We start from the raw sequence: 17,502 nt of genomic DNA on the forward strand, positions 1-17,502 counted from the left end.
CCAGCTGCTTCCCGGCCCCGGTTTCCTGCTAGCCAGCACCCTGGGAAGCAGCAGGTGAGGGCTCCAGTAGCCGGGTCCCTGCCACCCATGGGAAGACCCAGGCTGAGTTCTAAGCTCTTGACTTTGGCCTGGCCCAGCCCTGGCTCCTGCGGGCATTTGGAGAGTGAACTAGCAGATGGAAGATGTCTCTCTGTGTCTGTCTTTCTGCCTTACAAACCAACCGACCCAACCAAACCCAGTCCCTGACACACAGCAATTACTCAACAAGCGCTAATTCTTATGAATGAAACACTCCTGCAGGAGTGCCGCTAAGTGGTGTTTTTCTCCCTAAATCAATGTCACTATTACTCATTCCTCGTTCACTGGACGAGTGAATTTGCTGGTGGGTTGGAAGAGATGGGGATGGGGGTTACTCTAGGCCCTGCAGCCCCTACTTGGGGAATGGGTAGGGACCGGCTTCCAGGGGCTGGCTCAGGGGCTGGGGTTGTTGGCTTTCCCCAGCCTGTCCCCATGGTGGTGGTGGTGGTGGGGGGTGAGCAGCGAAGCCCCTGACCTTAGAGGAAGGTTCAGGGCAGGGGGCAGTGGGTCGAGCGCCAGCTCTGGGACTCCTAGAGCCACCACTTGCCAAGCTTCTCCACCTCTCCGTGCCTCAGCTTCCTCATCCGGAGTGGGACATAAGGCTTCCTCTCTCCCAGCATCGCCGTGAGGACCAAGTCTTCGTCCCATGCCTAGCCTCTTAGGATTATGAGGACAAAGCACATGGACACACAGGGAACCCTGCGAACAGTGCCTGCTCAGGGGTGAGTGCTGGGTAACTGGCTACTTAGTATTATGAAACCCATAGCCCTTAAGCCCCGGGCCTGAGCTGAGCTTGGAACCACTGGTGGGGAGGTAGTTCAGGCTCCCCCTAAAAACAAAGCCACCAGGGCAGAAGGGGCTCTGAATCCCATCTTTTTTTTTTTTTTTTTGGACAGAGTTAGACAGTGAGAGAGAGAGAGAGAGAGAGTTATAGACAGTGAGAGAGACAGAGGGAAAGGTCTTCCTTCCATTGGCTCACTCCCCCAATGGCCGCTACAGCTGGTGCTGCGCCGATCCGAAGCCAGGAGCCAGGTGCTTCCTCCTGGTCTCCCGTGTGGGTGCAGGGACCCAAGCACTTGGGCCATCCTCCACTGCCTTCCCTGCCTTCCCGGGCCACAGCAGAGAGCTGGACTGGAAGAGGAGCAACTGGGACTAGTACCTGGCTCCCCAACCAGGACTAGAACCCAGGGTGTCAGTGCCACAGGCAGAGGATTAGCCAAGCGAGCCACGGCACCAGCCCTGAATCTCATCTTAAAAGACACAAAACCATCAGCCCCCGTTTCTGCCCTGCCTTTCACCTTGCAAAGTGCTCTCGAACGCAGGGTTTCCCAATGAGGAAGTGGCTCGTCTGCATTTGACAGATAGGGAAACTGAGGCAAGTGGCTCGGTGATGGCTTGGTTGCCGGAACAAATTCCCCCAGGCAAGGGTGTGTAGCCCCCTTCACCTACCCAGGGCCAGCCCCTGCCTGGTGATAGACTCTCAATAAATACTGGTGGGGGAGGGACTGGTACCCTGGAGGGCATGCCATCTATCAGCGCGTGGGGCCAGACTGATCCCAGACGGAGGGAAAAGCCTGTTCATTCGCCGCCCAGCATCCGCCAGGGCTGCGCGAGCCACACCTTCGGCAGCCCGGGCCAGCCCGGCTGGGGGCGCCTCCGCCCCGCTCCCGCTCAGGGTGTCTCCGAGGCCTGCTGTGGGCCCGGGGGGAGGGGGCTGTGAGTCAGTGGCTGAGGTATTTGTCCAGCAGCTGCTTCTCTGGCGATAAGGGTTTGCCAGCCCTTTCCCAGGGGCCTGGGCCTGGGATCCTTGCAGGCCCAGGCTCCTGAGAGCGGACCCAGGTTCTTTTCAGGGATCCCGCGTTTTGGGGTGTCCCTGGGAACCCGCTAGGGGAGCTCGACCAGCCCCTTTTGGTGAGAAGCCCCCGCCCCACCTGCGAGACGCGGCAGCCAGGGCCCAGCAGGATGGAGCTTCCAGAGCAGCGGGAGCCAAGTGGAAGGGGAGGGCGGCCAAGGGGCAGCGGGCTGGGGGCGGAGGACTCGGCTGCTCAGGCTTCCCGGGGGCCGGTCGGGCCGCGGACACGTCCCATCACCCCCGGGCCTCCCCCCCTCGTGGGAGCCCTGCCTTCAGGAACTCCCCTTAGAAAGCGGGGGCCTGGCCTCGCACAGCTGCCCCGTTGTGGCTGGTTTACATCATCGGCTTAGACGCAGAGAGACTCGAGAAAAAGCTCACGGCCCACACCCCCCTCCCCCATTTGCTAACTGAGGTCGGAAGAGGGAAGGCCAGCCGCCAGGGTCCACACCGGGAGCTGGTGACATCCGGGGCAGCGTTGTCCGCCGCTCTGAGACATTTGGGGGGCGCCTCTGCGTGCTCTCTGGGGACCCCAGACCTCCCCAGCTCCGGCACCGCCCCTTGCAGCCCCTCCACTCCACACCCCCCAAGTTTAAGCTTAGAATCCTTGACAGAAACTAGGGGAGGGGGCAAAGAGGCCGGCGGCCGGGGTCGTGCGTCCATGCGTGACGTCTTACGGGGGAGCCTTTCCAGGCAACGGGGGTGGGAAGGCCGAGAAGGAAATATTATGATTCGTTTCCCTCTTCATTAAAGACTTTTTCCTACAGTCATGCCAATATAAGCTCCCTCTCGTCGGCCAGAGCAGCCAGCGCCGACTGCACGCTCTCGCAGGAGAGGTCCCGGGACTCTGCGGCTCGCAGCCCCGCGTACGCCTCATCCAGAACCGGGCCGCGGCCGCCCGCCCCCGACCGCAGCCCGGACCGCGGGGGTCCTGCAGGCCTAGCGCGGCGCGCACGTGGTTAACACCGGCGCGCTCGGGGCCGCCCCTCGCCAGAATCCGGCCTGCTCATTGGTGCGGGCCGCGGAGCTCCTGGCCAATGGGAGGAGGCTGCGAGCTGCGGCCCGCGGCGGCGGCGGCGGGGAGGGCGCGCGAGGAGCGCAGGGCCCGTGCGGAGGGTCTCGACCCGCGCGGAATAGGGTCTCAGGTCTGCACGAAACTCGCGACCGTCTGCACAGCAATCCCCCGGTGCCCTAAGACCCGTGCCAGAAGCATGGCCTCGTCCCCGCCCGCGAGCAGAGAGGGGGCGGGGAGAGGAGGGCCTCCTCCGACGCCCCCTACCCAGTTCGAGGGTCACGCTGGGCCCCCAAGCCTTAGTTCCCTTTGCTGCGCGTCCAGCTCAGTTCCTTCTGCCTTCCAGACTAATCCCAGCGCGGGAAGCATTGGTGGGGCAGCGAGGGTCTTTGTCTGGGGTGGAGGAGGGGGCGTTCCAGGCTACTGGGACCGGCTCAGGCTCCGCTTGGTGCCCCTCCCCGGTTCGGTCTGTGCTTGGCGGGAGGAGGGAGGAAACCGGAGCGGGTCCAGGCTGGGCTGCGGGATGAGGGATGAGGGATGGGGGGGGGGGGAGTCCCGCGCCCGCACATTCCTTCCGAGAGAGTGAGCTGGGGGTGGGGGGGAGATGGGAGGGGAGTCCTCTCACATTCCCCCATCTCCTTCCCGGGCAGGCTGCGCCCACAGGACTCCCCTCCTCAAACACACACTGACCCATACATTCCCGGACGCTTACTGGCCTCGTGGTCACTAGGAAATTGCCCCTATCTCCAGCTGGAGGGCCCCGCATCTGAGTCACTGCCGTCCCCAGCGTCTGCGTGTGGGGGGAGTGCAATCGCCGGGGAGGGGGCTGGGTCCGGGATCCCCCGCGGTCAGCACACTCTCCCTGTCCTCAGCATCACCCGTCCAGGCACTTGAGGTGTCCTGAGACACCCAGCATTTGCCTCCCCAGAGTTCCCAACCGTGGAGGGCAAAGGACACCCCCACCATGCACACTCCGGGGGTCCTCGTGCAGGGCCCAGCCCTGCGCTCTCAGACCGCAGGGGCCTCCGTTTCCCCATCCAGTCTGTGTCCCTGCTGAGGCAGGGGTGGCAGGGACAGAGGCAAGAGAATCAGCCCCCAGAGCTCTGGGCTCTGTCCTCTGCCCTGGCCCCTTCGGAGGCTGGAAGGGGTGAAGCCAGCTCCCTCCTCCCGCCCCCAGCCTTCCTGGCAGGACAGGGGGTTCAACCTCCAGCCTCACTCATCCCGGTCCCACAGACCCAGGGAAGGCGGCCGCTGAGACTTCATATTTTCCCCTGCTGAACCATTCACCACAGAGCCCAAGGCCAAATAAACAGAAATGCTTGGGTGCACGCATGTACGCATGCGTGCAGCACACATATGCACACACGCTACAGGGTCATGGGCTGGGCGCTTCCTTCTTAACACAGGGTCACCCCACCTCTCTGACACCACACACCAAAAGGCACACACAGCCAGCGGCACGTTCAGACACGGCCACAGCCAGCCTGACACACCCTCCCAGCTCACGTGGGCTCCCGGTGACAGGAGTGAACACAAACCAAGCAAGGACACATTGATCAGATGGCCTCAAACAGACACGGGTTCACAGACACGCACACACTCATACGTGCAGTCAGTCCGGGCATGGGCTCACACAAACATGGGTATGGTCTCTCTCTCTCTCACACACACACAGCGTGTCACATGACGATGGGACTCAATGCTGACTGCACAAAGCATGCAGCGGATCACCTGAGCCCCAGGGAGGGAGACTTGGGAGCACCGGACTTGCCTGGGGCTGGGACAGTGAGGGCTGGGGCTGGAGGAGTGGCCCACGTGGGCTCTGAGCTTTTCTGGGCGAGTGTGCTGGAGAGAGAAGAGAGGAGGAGCAGGGATCTGGCAAGTTCCAGGGAGGGTGGGCGCTCTGCAGCCCCCAGCTGCTGGTCCAGCCCCTACCAGTTTCCATTCCTGACAGTGGTAACCCTGCCCTGGCCAGCCAGTGGCAGCCACTGGCCAGGCAGCCCATGTGCTGTGGCCCAGCCCTGAAGCAGGCGCCAGGCACTGTCTGGGCAGGAGGAAGGGATGGTAGTGAGTGCCACCACCCAGAGCCGGGATTAGCTGTGACTGGCACCACAGCAGGGCACAGCAGCCCACGGTCTGGCTGCTGGACACGCTGGTCCACAGGCAAGTGGCCAGAGGGTCTCTGTGGGATAGCTCGGGACACTGGAACCCGAGTGCCAGGGCTGGCAGCTGGGGCCTCTGGCGACTGAGGGCACCCAGTCCCATCATTTATTCGTCATTCATCTGTTGATGACCCGTGCATTCGTTCAGTATGCACCAAGCACCCACTGTGTGCTCAGCTCTGTGGATACAGAGGACGGCAGCCCGGTTCCTGCCTCCCACGCGTGTTCTGACTCGGGGGTGACCACTCCGTGTGCAAGGGCAGGCTCCAGCCTTGCACTCTGATCCCCCTCTGGGGCATTTTCTGCTTTGCATAGACAGGAATCTTTTAAACCCCAAAGTGACTGATCATGCCCTTTGTATCCATCGGTGCCTCCCCACAGCCCAGGTGCCTCAGCCGAGCTGGGAACGCCCCAGCCACGCTGCCTCTCTGTCTTGCCACAACCCGTTCCTATGGATTTCTGCAAAAGCATGGCACGCTCTGATGTTTGCTGAGTGACTGACTGACTGACTGACCGAGTGGCGGATGAAGGAAGTGGCAGTGAGCTCCGTTACAGCAGGGCCTCCAGGAATGGCCGTCCTGAATTCCGCACCGATGCCAGCTTCCTACTCCTGCTCCAGGCAAAGTTTCCATGTGCCTGGACTCTTTCCCACAGCTCCTCCCTTTGTGGGGCCTGCTGTACCCATCCTGCAGATTGTCCCCCAAGGCCTTTCTGTTCTTCGGTGCCAGCCAGGGACCCCGCTCGGTGCTGGAGGAGCCGTCTGCGGGCTTAGGCCAGGCCGAGGGGTGGAAGCAGAGCCTGGGGACCGGCCGGAGCTGCTCCCGGCACCTGGCCAGCTGGAAGGCCCCGCTTGGCCGCAGCCTACCTCCTGGCTCTGGCCAGAACTCTCCTGGCCTCTTCCCTCTCCTCCGTGCGCTCAGCATTCGCTTCTGGTTTCGTCGGCGTCCTGGCCCCTGTCTGAGTTATCCTCAGGTTTTATTTTTGGAAGGAGTGGTATTCTCTCTCCTTATTTACTCCCTTCCTTTAGGGAAGGGGTGGGACCCCTGGGCTCGCCTGGGGATCAGGCTATGGCTCCAACCCCTGGGGTCCTCCTGAGCCTTGGGACCCCAGGGGATGCTTCAGACCGAGCCCCCTGTCTCTGCCCCCCTCCTGCACCCAGCATGTCACTAACACCTGCCTTGCACGTCTTGGAGAGCCTCACCATGCCCAAAAGAAATCACGACACTTTCAGAGCTGGAAGGAATTTGGGCATCGCCGGCTCCGCCCACGCCCTCTTATTTGCAAAGGCAGTGCAGTTCAGTGGTCACCAGCAAGGGGGCCAGACAGACCTGGCTCTCGTCCTGGTGCTGCTGCATACTGTGCAGCCTTGGGCAAATTACTAAACCTCTCTGAGCCTCAGACTCAGCTCTAGAACAGGAGTCCTTCTGTCTTGCCCTATTACCATGAGGATGGCATGAGGGGACATCTGTCACCTGCATGGCTGTCACCCAGTGTAGCTCCACTGCTTTGCTTACAGACGGGGAACACTGAGAGCCAGGCATAGGAGCCGACTCGTCCAGGACCACACAGCTCAGGGCAAGCAGCCTCCCCAGGGCCCTTCACTCGTCTCCATCTCCCTTCCAAGAACAAGGGAGGGGCTGGCACCAGCCCACAGCAAGAAGTTTCTGGAGTTGGTCAGATGGGCAGTTCCCTGGGTCTCCCCCGTGTCTGCCTCCTGCCACCCTGCTCAGCCCACCTCTGGGGTCGGGTTTCCTCCAGGGTTGGGGGCCTCATCCTTGCCCACTGAGGGTGAGGGGCCCCGGAAGAGACCCCGGCACTGATGCCCGAGGTGGACCCCAGGCCGGGGGGATCCAGAGCAGGGGGGATGCTGGGTCCTGACATCACACAGAGCAGAGGAGCTGGAACCACAGCCACGCGGGCCAGCTGGGGCCATTCCAGCACGTCCAGATGTCTCAGGAATGTGCTGAGCTGGGAACTACCTCGCTCCTTCCCTCACCCCCCACCCCCCAGCTGCTTGCTCAAGCCCGGCCTGGGCCCCACCCCCTCTTTCATCTCCCCTGGGAGGGCCTCGCACTCACTGTCCCTCAGGTCCCCCGCCGCAGTCCACCCTCCGAGTCCGCTGAAGGGTGGTCATTGGCAGGAACCCTTTGCCCTCTGCAGACCCCACGGGCTGAGGCTGGCCGTGGAGGGTGGAGGGTGGAGGGAGATGGGCGCCCAGGCTAACAGGGAGGGGAGCACTCTGAGCAGACAGTGCAAGCCAGATCCCAAATGTGGAACTGATTTGCAGCCCTGCAGAGAAAGGGGTTGAAGGCTCGGGGGCGGCAGAGGGCAGTGCCGGGCCTCCCCGGGGCGGGGGAGGAGGAGGAGGAGAGGGGCTCTGGGCAGCCTGTACCAGCTCGTGGGCGGCAGGGCCAAGAAGCCAGGTGCCACTCTGAGATGGGCTGCGGCTAAGGGCTCAGATCCTCCTAGGCCTCTGCCTTGTCTGATGGTGGGGTTCCGTGCTATCAGAGGGGCTGGAGGGGGGTCCCCTCTAGGGTCCTCGGGTTGGGCCGGGAGGCAGGACACGGTTCAGGTTGGAACTCCTCAGCCCCAAAGAAGGACAGCCTGTCCCTCTGCAAGGGCGGCGCCGCCCAGGGCCTCCCCGGGCCAGCCTGGCCCTGAGCGCTGGGATGACAGAGCCAGAAGGGAGCTGGTACTGCTGGCCCAGTGTGAGAGTCACATCAGGGCATGGGATGAAAGTCAGAATAGAGGAGGCGGGGCCCGGGGCCAGCTGCTGCCTCAGGCTGCCCTGGCCTCTGGGAGGGCCTGAGATGCTTCCGTCTCCCCTGTGGAGGCCCCCACCCCCCGTCAACCAGACAGGCTGACAGCTGAGACCCCCCAGTGCCTTCTAGATCTCCCAGCACCGAGGCAGGTCCAAGGAGCTGGGCACCACCACCACCACCTTGTCCAGGCCAGAACAGTCTTTGGCTCCCTCCTGCTTGGTGAACAAACTCCCAGCCCCCTACCGTGGCATCCAAGTCTGTCTGACCCCAACTTACCAAGGGAGAGAGACTCCCTCATCTTTCTCCTTCCTGCAGCCTAGCTGGCCTGACCACTCTCAGCTCCTTCAGTGCCATAGGGCCTTTTTTATACCATTCCCGGTGCCCTGTGTCTCCTCCTTCCATCCCCCCCCCCCCCTCTTAAGGCCCAGCTCAAATGCTGCTTCCTTCAGGAAGCCTCCCCGGATCACTCAGCTCAGATGAGTCGTCCTGCACTCTGGAGATGGTTGGGCCACTGGTTAACAGCATGCCCTGAACTCCAATTCTGCACAATGGGGCCCATCCCTCCCTCTAAACTTTAACTTGCCTGGGACAGATTTTAACCTGCACTCCCTGCAGAGTCTCACACAGGGTCTAGTGCACGCTAAGTCTACTAGCAGTGACAGAAATCAGAATCCTGGCCATTATCTCTGTGCCCGGCATTGCTGTAGTTCCTCGCACACAGGATCGTGGGTAAGCTTCAGAAGATGAAGCAGGCTCTGTCGGCACTGCTCACTCCATGGGCAAGGAAGCTGGGGCAGGGGTCAGATTTCTGCAGACCCAGAGCCTCTAAGTACCCACAACTGCACTGGTTGCCTCCCTGCACCCCGCACAGGGTCAGGGACAAAACGAGGGCCCCCTCCATGCACCAGGTCCACACCCAGGGGCCCCAGTCTGCTGCTTCCCTGGCCAGCCCTCTCCTGATGCCCCAGACAGAGCCCTGTGAAGGGACCTGGGGCTTCTGTCCCATGGAGCAGAGCTGGAGGAGGGGGGAGCTTCCTCCCAGGGCGTCCCTGTGGGCAAGGAGCAGCACAGTCAGGATGAAAAGGCCAGCCGGGTGGACAGGGCTCACGGCGGCAGGCAGGTGCACTGCCTGACAGGATCCCCAGGACCCGCTGTTTCCCCATTTCCCCTGCTTCATCGAGGAAGAAATGCAAACCTTGGCCCATGATCCCACAGGTGAGAGGTGTGAGAGCCAGGATCTGCTGCAGGGTCTGGGCAGGGGTCAAACTGACCATAGCTGGCCACCCCACCCACCTCGGGCATGGCTTGGTTGTGCGTCTGTCCTATGGACTCGCTGCCTGTTCAGGCTGGGCCAGGGCTGGGCACCTGCTCTCAGGACTGTCCTGTTGGGATCTGTCCAGAGGAGGGTGGACACCCCTCAATCCATTCATATGGCCAAGATACTCAACACTGGGTCTATTTCTTAGGCCAGGTGGCACGCTCCCGTTTTATTATACTTGAGAGTTCACACACAGGTGCTATATCCTTTTAGTTCACAAGATAGTCCCCAACAGAAAGGCCATGGTGATAAAAGTAAAATTTAGAGGTGGGATTGAGGCTAAGACGCACTGTTGAATGAATGAATGAAGAATGAATGAAATCTTCTTTAAAAAGAAGGCCATCGGGAGTGGAAGTATGGAAGCATCCTTCCATGTCGCGGTTCATCCACCCACCTAGCCACTCCTCGCTCCTCTCTACCCCCCACCATCCTGCCACACCCCCACCCCCCATCCCTCCTTCCCTCCCCCTCCCCCTCCCTCTCTCCCTGTCCTTCTTCCTGCCTATTAACACTTCCTGAGCTAAGAAACAGCCAAAAATAAGTAACTGACACTCCCTGCCCTCCAGAGACTCTCAGTCAAGTTCAGGTCCCAGGGAAGTGACTTGCCCAAGGTCACAGAGCGCTAGGGAAATGAGGTGCTAGGGAAACAGGCAGCGGGAAACCCAGGGGACCAAGGCTCAGGCCCCTGTGCCCCGCAAGCCCCCTCCATCATGGCCAGCAAAGCGCCTCCCGGCTCTCCGTGAAGGCCTCATGAGCCTGCCTCGCGCCACGGCTGCTTTCGTTTTTGTTGTTCCTTTGGAAGGGGAGGAGGGGGCAGAGGCTGCTGCCGTCCAGCTGCTGTGTCAGAACAGCACATCCCAGCCCAGATGTGTCAGCCCCGCGGTGACGGGTGACACGGCTTCTGGGCCAAGGAAGGGGCAAGGAGGGCTCTGTCCCAGGAGAGGCGGGGAGGGGGTGCGCCGAGCCTGGCAGCGGGAAGCTGGGACTGCTCTCGCGATGAACTTGGCTGGGACGGGAATGCGTCTAGGCCCTGTAGATAAAGATCCATGACATTCCAAGGAAACCGATTCCTTTCACATATCGCCACTGAAGGTCAGACTTCTGGGTCGCGTCTCGCTGCTCTGAGCTTCCCCTGAATCAGATCTGCCCCCAACTCCCTCCCACAGTTCCCCCACCCTGCTCTGGGGTCTGGCCACCCACTCTTGCTTCCCCAGGCCTGCTCAAGGGGCTTACACAGAACTCCAGCCGGAGCAGTGCTCACGGTCTTGCCTGAACTCCACCCAAATCTTCCTCCTCCATCCTGCCCCCTGGAGCTCTGAGATTTCCCAAAGAACAGCCTGTTCCGCAGCATCTGGACCTGGTTTCTCGAGGGGGGTTCAAGGGCAAGCTGGGTCCCAGCCAGTGATGCTCCGGGAGGGGTCTGGGTACCAGCACTTGCAGGGTCGGGGCGGGAGAAGCTGCTCTGGAGCTGGAGGTGTCTTTCTGCCCCCCCTCCTGGGGCACAGCAGCCAGGCCAGGCCAGGCCCTTCCTGGGAGTCCTGGGAGGCCCAGAGCAGCAGCCCAGCATGGGGTGGGATGTAGGGCCCACCCCATGGCTCTGCCCTTCAAGCTTTAGTATCCACAGCGCCCTGAGGGTGGGAGAGATGAAGACAGGACCCCTCTTATCCAAGATCCCAAACTTCTTTCGCTCAAACCGCTTCTGCAGTGGGAGAGAACCCCTCCTGGGTCTCCTCCCCAGGACTCCTGCCCCTGCACAGTTAACACATCTCCATCCTCCTCAAGGTTCAGTTTTCTCACGGGCGCCAGGGACAAGCAGGGCTGTGCATGCGCATTGCAAGGGCCACAGCTGAAAGGCCCCCCAGTAACTCCTTCGCCAGCCAGGATGGGAGAAGTCGGGTGGCAGGTGCCGAGGTCACCTTCTTGGAGAGCTTTAGTCACCAAGCCCAGCTTGGCCCACCACGTGATGGCTCACCGGGGTTCTGATACCCTCTGCTTCCCTCTCTGTTTCTCACTGGACTGCGAGTGGCTAGAGGGACAGATGTGTCTTCTCCATCCAGGTCACCCCGGCACAGGTGCCTCATCAGTGCCCCGGGGGGGAAGGAAGGGACATGTGTAGGAATGAATGAGCCAGTGCATCCCCGGCTGGTCCAGGGAAGCCGGAGGGACCTCCGACAGATCAGGGGACAGAGGGCACTTCCGTGGGCTGTGGCACCCCCACCGCCCCTGAGAACCTTGGGGCTGGGACCTTGAGACCCCTACGATGCCTTACAGTTCTTGAAGGCTCAAGTCATTCTGCTTTTTAAACAATTTTCTCTTCCTTTGCAGGGACTGCCCCAGCCTACAGTAATTTTCTCCACAGATACAGTAAAGCCCTTGAAGTAAAACAGAGCTCACTACAGTGTGGCCAAGGCCTCCTCTGGAGTAGAAACGCGCAAAGCCCTTATCTCTGTTGAGTTGGTGGAGAAGGATCTGGCTCTCGCTCCCTCAGTTTGGTTTGCTGCCTGCAGAAAGGCCTCGTGGTCTTGACGTCTGTGCTTTCTGTGATCCTACAAAGCACCCACCCCCAAAATATTATTTCTCATCGATCCATGAGAACTCAGCTCTGCATTTGACATAACGGGAATTTTAGACTCCACTGACTGCAGTGAGACGGAGTTCTTCCGCTGTCCTTTATCTACCTTGTGCCATGGCACTGTGCTAAGTGTATGGCAACGCACAAAGCTGATATGACTCAATAGTCGTGGAACGTTCTCATGGAGGAAATAGACACCCAGCCCATCAAATAACTGCACGCTGGGAGAAGGGCTTTGAAGGAATGCCAGGACTGAAACAGAAAATTACAGGAGACTCCACTCTTCATGGTCAGGGGGGTTTCTCTAAAGAAGTGACAGTGGAACTGGGACCACAGGGTGAAATGGCGCGGCGGGGTGGGGGTAGCAGTCCAGATGGCAGAGCAGCAGGTGCAAGGGTCCTGAGGCAGGACTGGGAAAAAGCTTAGCTATAAGCCAAGTGAGTCTGGGTCCAGGCATCCTGGAACAAGCTGAAGAAGGTGGAGGCCCTACAGACAGTGATCAGGACGAGACCTGAGCCACAAGTTCAAATCCCTGTGAGTCAGCCAGCGCGAGACTGTCCTGGACCCGGGTCGCAGGGGACGGTGCCACTGACTGGAGGTGACCGAGGGCAGTAACAACTCATTGGAAACCCTGCAGTGTTCCCGAGTGTCAGAGGCAGTGTGGGCTGCAGGACCCTGATGGCTGGAGGCAGATGTGCTTGAGTAGCCTCGTGCCTCCTCCCCCTAGAATGCGGGTTGCACCTTGGGCCCTTATTCGTTCATCCATTCAACACTGGGGACATGGCAGTGAACAGGGAACTGGCTCCCGCAACAGAGGGCGAAGCAAACCAAACCCCTGCCCCAGATGAACCCAATGCAGGCGGAGGACTAGGTGTCGGGGGAAGTCGCCTCTCTGAGTAGGGCCCTGAGAGCCATTCCTCCACTAGCTGCTTTCTAGTGGATTCTATTCGGAGTCCAGTGGGCTTGGCCCTTTTATCCTCTTTCCTGTTGGTGAGACATTAAAGAGAAGCACGCACGTGCACGTGCGCGCGCACACACACACACACACACACGCACACCGCCCTCCCCTTTTAAGGCCTGGTAAAGGCCCACCCACATAGGAACACCCAAACTCACATACTTCTCTAATCTCTCTTAATCTCCAAAGGCTGAGGGTGAGCTCAGAAGCCAGGCTGGGGGCGTGGGGAAGAAGCCTGCTTCAGCCTGAGCTCCCCTCCCCCAGCAGTCCCGTCCCTGGGGCTGGTCCCTGCCCCCCCCCCCCCCCGTCATTCCCACACCTGGCACCCCGTCATTCCCACACCTGGCCCTGCCAGCTGCTGGAAGCCAATGAGTGCACTGGGCAAACATCCTTGCAGCTTCCTGCTGCTCCCCTCCCAGACAACACAACTCTTCTTCCCCCTCCTCCTCCCCACCCCCTCCCAGCTGGGGCTGTGCCGGGATCCCAAGCCCAAACACACAGACCAAGGGTCTCCATAAACAGACGCCAAGCTCCGCCTCTGCTCTTTGGTTCCAGTTCTCTGAGCCCAGAGCCTCTCTCACAGGTGTCAAGGGGAGCCGGGCAAGAGGGGACAACGGAGGTGGCCTCCTGGGGCCAGGGCACATCAGGGACTGGGGACAGTGGGGGAGGGGGAGGGAGGGAGAAGCCCCACACGTGTGGCAAGAAGGGCAGCCCCTCCTGAGGCTGCCTTAGCGTAAAGGTGTCCTCAGAGAGACCAAAGAAAGCCCCCTGCTGCCCAGCCACACCTGCCTGGGCTGCGTGCGCAGGCTGCCATCTGTCCAAGCGGAAGCGTGCTTCTTGCACAGTCGGGCCCAGGGTGAGCGTGCCTTTTGAGCTTTGTCTTCGGCACATGTTTCCCACATGACTTCGCCTGCCTCGGGATTTTTAAGGCAGTAAACATCCTTTCCACCTACCGGACGGAGAGGCACAGACACCGTCCCTGCCCCTCCCTAGCCCTGGAAGCCGTCTCCTATCCTCAGGCGGAATGCAGAGAGGAGGTTGGCGCTGGGGTTGGCCTGGGCTCCCAGCTGGAAGCTTGACCATGGAAATGGAGGCCACAGACAAGGAAAGTGACTTGCTTGAGGGCACGTTGAGCACATAAACGCGCTTCCACGGACTTGCTCGCTCAGCGCCTACAATCATGCTAAGGGCAGGTTCTAATAGCCCCAGTTTTCAGACGAGGAAACCAAAGCCCGGAAGAAAAGTGACTGCTCTGAACTGTGCGACTGGCTACCAGCAGGAAGGCAGCCAGGGCCACACGTCCTGGTTGCTGGCCCAGGACTTCGCTCTCTGCCCCCAGAGCGCCTTTCCTTGGGCCTGCCGCACCTGTCCTTGCCCGGGTGTGGGGTCAGGAGGCGCCCCGGCAGGGCTTTCACTCCCCAGCGCTCCCCGTGCTGGATGCACTGTCTGACCGTGCTTTCTTCCCTGCGCTGGACCGAGGCCCAGATGAGCAGCTGGGGCTGCAGGGCTGAACTGAGCGGCAGGAAGAGGCTGCAGGCCCCAGAGCTCATTCAGAAGAAAGCCAAGGGCGAGGGACGCTGGACTGCGAGGGTCTGCGCTCCGGCAAGCCCCCCGCCCTCTGAGCAGTGTCTTTCAGCAGCGCCAGGAGGGGTGCATGAGCCCCGGGGGCCTTACTCCGCTGCTTGCCTTCTCAGAGCTGTGCCAGAATCATCCTGGGGAAGACTTGATCCAGCCTATCCCCATTGTACAGACAAAGAAACTGAGGCCCAGGGAGGCACGCTAGTGGCATGGCCCAAGTCTCTGCTGCTAGCACAAGCTCTCTCCCCTTGTCCTTTGTCTGTCTGCAGCAGTGTGCCCCCCCTGACTGGGACTGTCCTCAGCCAGCAGGTACTGCTTGGGATGGGGGGAGGAGATCTCACACCCAATGCCTTCCTGCCTCAGGCTCTTGCCCCTTGGCTTGTCCCCTGTGGCAGTCTGCAGTCTGGGATAGTGTAGGTGGAAATCCAAGGTGCCCAGATCTCCTGAGGACCTGGCTCCTGCCGGCCAGGATCATCTTAGTCCTGCGAGGTAGAGGCCAGCAGGTGGAGGCGCTCACGTGCTTGGCTGCTGCAAGGGGGCTCCCCCTACACTCCCAGGCAGCCCACGTTTACTCCAGCAGGCTCTCCGGAACCCACAGGGATTCTCCCGACTGAGCTCGTGCCCCTCCCCCATCAAGGCCTTAGGGCCGAGCTGGAGAGAGGGAGGGAGGGAGGGAAGAAGTCAGAGAAGCCACGTTTCCTTAGGGAGGGAGGGGGAAGAGAGAGGAGGAGAAGGGCAGACAAGCCCAGAGACAGATAGGCAGGAAGACAGAGGGAGGAAGAGACGGAGAAAGTCAGCGAGATTCGGGGGACACGGAGGGGGAGCAGCGACCCAGACACACAGAGATGGAGAGGAAGGTCTCCCTCCTCCTGAGCGCGCACCCTGTGCTGCCCGGATCCCTCGTTCCTCCCTGGGGGCGCCCAGGCCGGACTCCTTGGGGGCGGCCTGGGCAGCACCCCTAAGTTTTTGGAGCTGGCTCAGAACCCCGGGTTTCACTCTGACCCCTCTCGGGTCTCTCAGGCCCTCTGAACGCTCCCCGACGCGCCCCCCAGCGGCGATCCCGCGGTGAAGCCGCCGGGGCCCTGGAGGGGGCGCTGGGAAGGGCACCGCCACTTTGTGCCCAGTCTGGACCCGGAACTCTGGGGTGGGTGGGGGACGGCTGGAAGCCGTGGGCAAGGCGCAGGACTGTAGTCTCCCGAGCCCATATCCGAAGGTCGGATGGCCCCCGACGCCTCGACCACCCTTTGGCCCGGTGTGTCCACGCGCTGAGTCCTTAGGCGGGGCGCGCACCGGCCCAAGCTCCGAGGTTCGGGTCTGAGCGAGGCGTCGGGGGACCGCGTAGCCGAATCTCAGAGCCCTGAGCACGTGTCCCTTTCGGGGAGCCCAGTCGGGTCCCGTGCGGGCCCAGGCGCGCCGCGCTGTGGAATGGGGAAGGGGAACCCTTCCTCTTACCGCATTGTTGAGGAAATCCGACTCGTTGAGATCCCCCAGGTCCAGGAAGCTGGATCCGGGGAACAGCCTGTCGGCCGGGAAGGGCTCCAGGACGGCGTCCATCGCGGCCGGCTCGGGGGACCCCCTCCAGCTGGGCGTCCCTCACTCCAGGGCGGCGGCGCGCCCAGCGCCGAGCTCCTGCCTGCGCGCTGGCTAGCGGGTGGGGGGGCAGGTCCAGGGCGAAGCCCCGGGGGAGGGGCGGGCGGAGGCGGCGCGGCCCCGGGTCGGGGGCGCGGGGGCCTTAGGGCAGCGGCGCGGAGCGGGCTGGGCTCAGGGGCCCCGGGCGCACCGCGGGCATTTAGCCTACTCCTCCTCCTCCTGCTCCTCCCGGGGCACAGCGGGCTTCCATGGGGAGCCCGGGGGTGGGGCTGAGGGCTGGAGGAGCCCCCCGGACAGGGTGGGAGCCGGGGCGGGGGAGCCGAGTGCTCCCCCGACACTGGGTGGCTGCCGGCCGCTCCGCGCCCTCCGCGTCTCCCTCGGCGCGGCTTCTGTCACTTTCCTCTCGGTGGAACCGGGAACCCCTGGTCAGGGAGCCCAGCCGGTCGAGGCGCCACGCCCCCACATCAATATGCACGATAAGTTAATATTAATGAGAACAGGGCGTGTCTTGCCAGTCGCCCTCCTCTTTTTAAAGAGACAGCTGCAGTCTCGCCTTTTGGGGCAACCTGTTTTCTGAACGCTCAAGGTAGGAGCTCATAACAAAATCCTGCAACCCCTGTGTCTTGTTAAGCCATTACCGACCACTATCCCCTGAATCCAGGAGGAGGAGCTTGGTCACCTCCCTTCTTCCAGCCTTATGCTGAAGCTGGAACCAAACCCAAAGCCAGGAAAGTCCACTTCACTGGCCCCAGGCCCACCTCTTCTCAATGGGGAGATGTTCAGCTTCCTAACCCTCACCTCTCAACTTCCCTGAGCTGGCATGGTACCTCCTCCGGGAAGTCCTCCCTGAACCCCCAGCCTGGAGCAGGTAGGACTGCGATCTGAGAGCACAGGACGTGGTGTGCCTTGTTGGGCGTCTGGCTTGTACAGCCTTGCCCTCCATCTGGTGTGTGACTACGACCCCACTGGGAGACGGCTCAGGGCAGGGACTGTACCCAGCTCCCCTGTGCGGGGAAGAGCCGGGGGAACAACAAGCGACCAGGTAAATGCCCCTGTTTTCATCAATCATCGGATCCCGGAACCATCTGAATGAGCCTCAGTTCTGGCTGGCTGAGCACTGCACACTCACCAGTCCCTCCCAGGCTCCCTGGATCCTTTACCTAAGAGGCCTGCTCCTGCCACAGCTTAATCTCTTGAAAGGGCTGATAAACAATCACCGTGCACCTGAACAAATGGCCGCGGTTCAGGAAGGCGCTCCCTCGGAGGGCCGGGGACAGGGTTTCCTGCCCAGAAGTCATTAATAGGATTAAGTGTGTCCTCCGTGGCGGGGTAATTAGCTCAGGAACCAAAAGACCTTTAAGGAGTGGAGATGTCATTGCTGGCTAAGCCCCGGGTGTCACCGAAGGTTGGGGCAGGGCTGGGCCTGAGGCTGAGAAGCGGCTGTTTGCTGGCCTAGGGCCGGCAGGCAGGTGGCTTGCCCCCAACTCCTGACTCAGCCAACGCAGCTCTGGAGGGTGAAGCTCTGACCTCCCAGGGCTTCCTGGGAAGCTGGGATCAGGACTGGTTTACCAGCAGTGCAACAGCTGAGGAGTTAGTCTGGGTCAAAAGAAATCAGTTCACTTT

At 61.5% G+C, this 17,502-nt stretch overlaps 1 protein-coding gene across 2 annotated transcripts in view; it reads right to left on the bottom strand.

The window, feature by feature from the left end:
* The window catches only part of CREB3L1 (cAMP responsive element binding protein 3 like 1), a 35,657-nt gene extending 19,412 nt beyond the window's left edge, over nucleotides 1-16,245 (bottom strand). The window contains exon 1 of one of the 2 annotated variants that reach the window (XM_051852776.2): nucleotides 15,742-16,245. In XM_051852776.2, coding sequence (XP_051708736.2) covers nucleotides 15,742-15,843 — 102 coding nt within the window. In that variant the 5' untranslated portion in view covers nucleotides 15,844-16,245. The remainder of the gene's footprint in view (nucleotides 1-15,741) is intronic. The other variant, XM_051852773.2, reaches the window with a different exon arrangement.
* Nucleotides 16,246-17,502: the final 1,257 nt, after the last annotated feature.

The sequence above is a fragment of the Oryctolagus cuniculus genome, chromosome 1, assembly GCF_964237555.1.
Source record: "Oryctolagus cuniculus chromosome 1, mOryCun1.1, whole genome shotgun sequence".
Lineage (NCBI taxonomy): Eukaryota > Metazoa > Chordata > Mammalia > Lagomorpha > Leporidae > Oryctolagus > Oryctolagus cuniculus.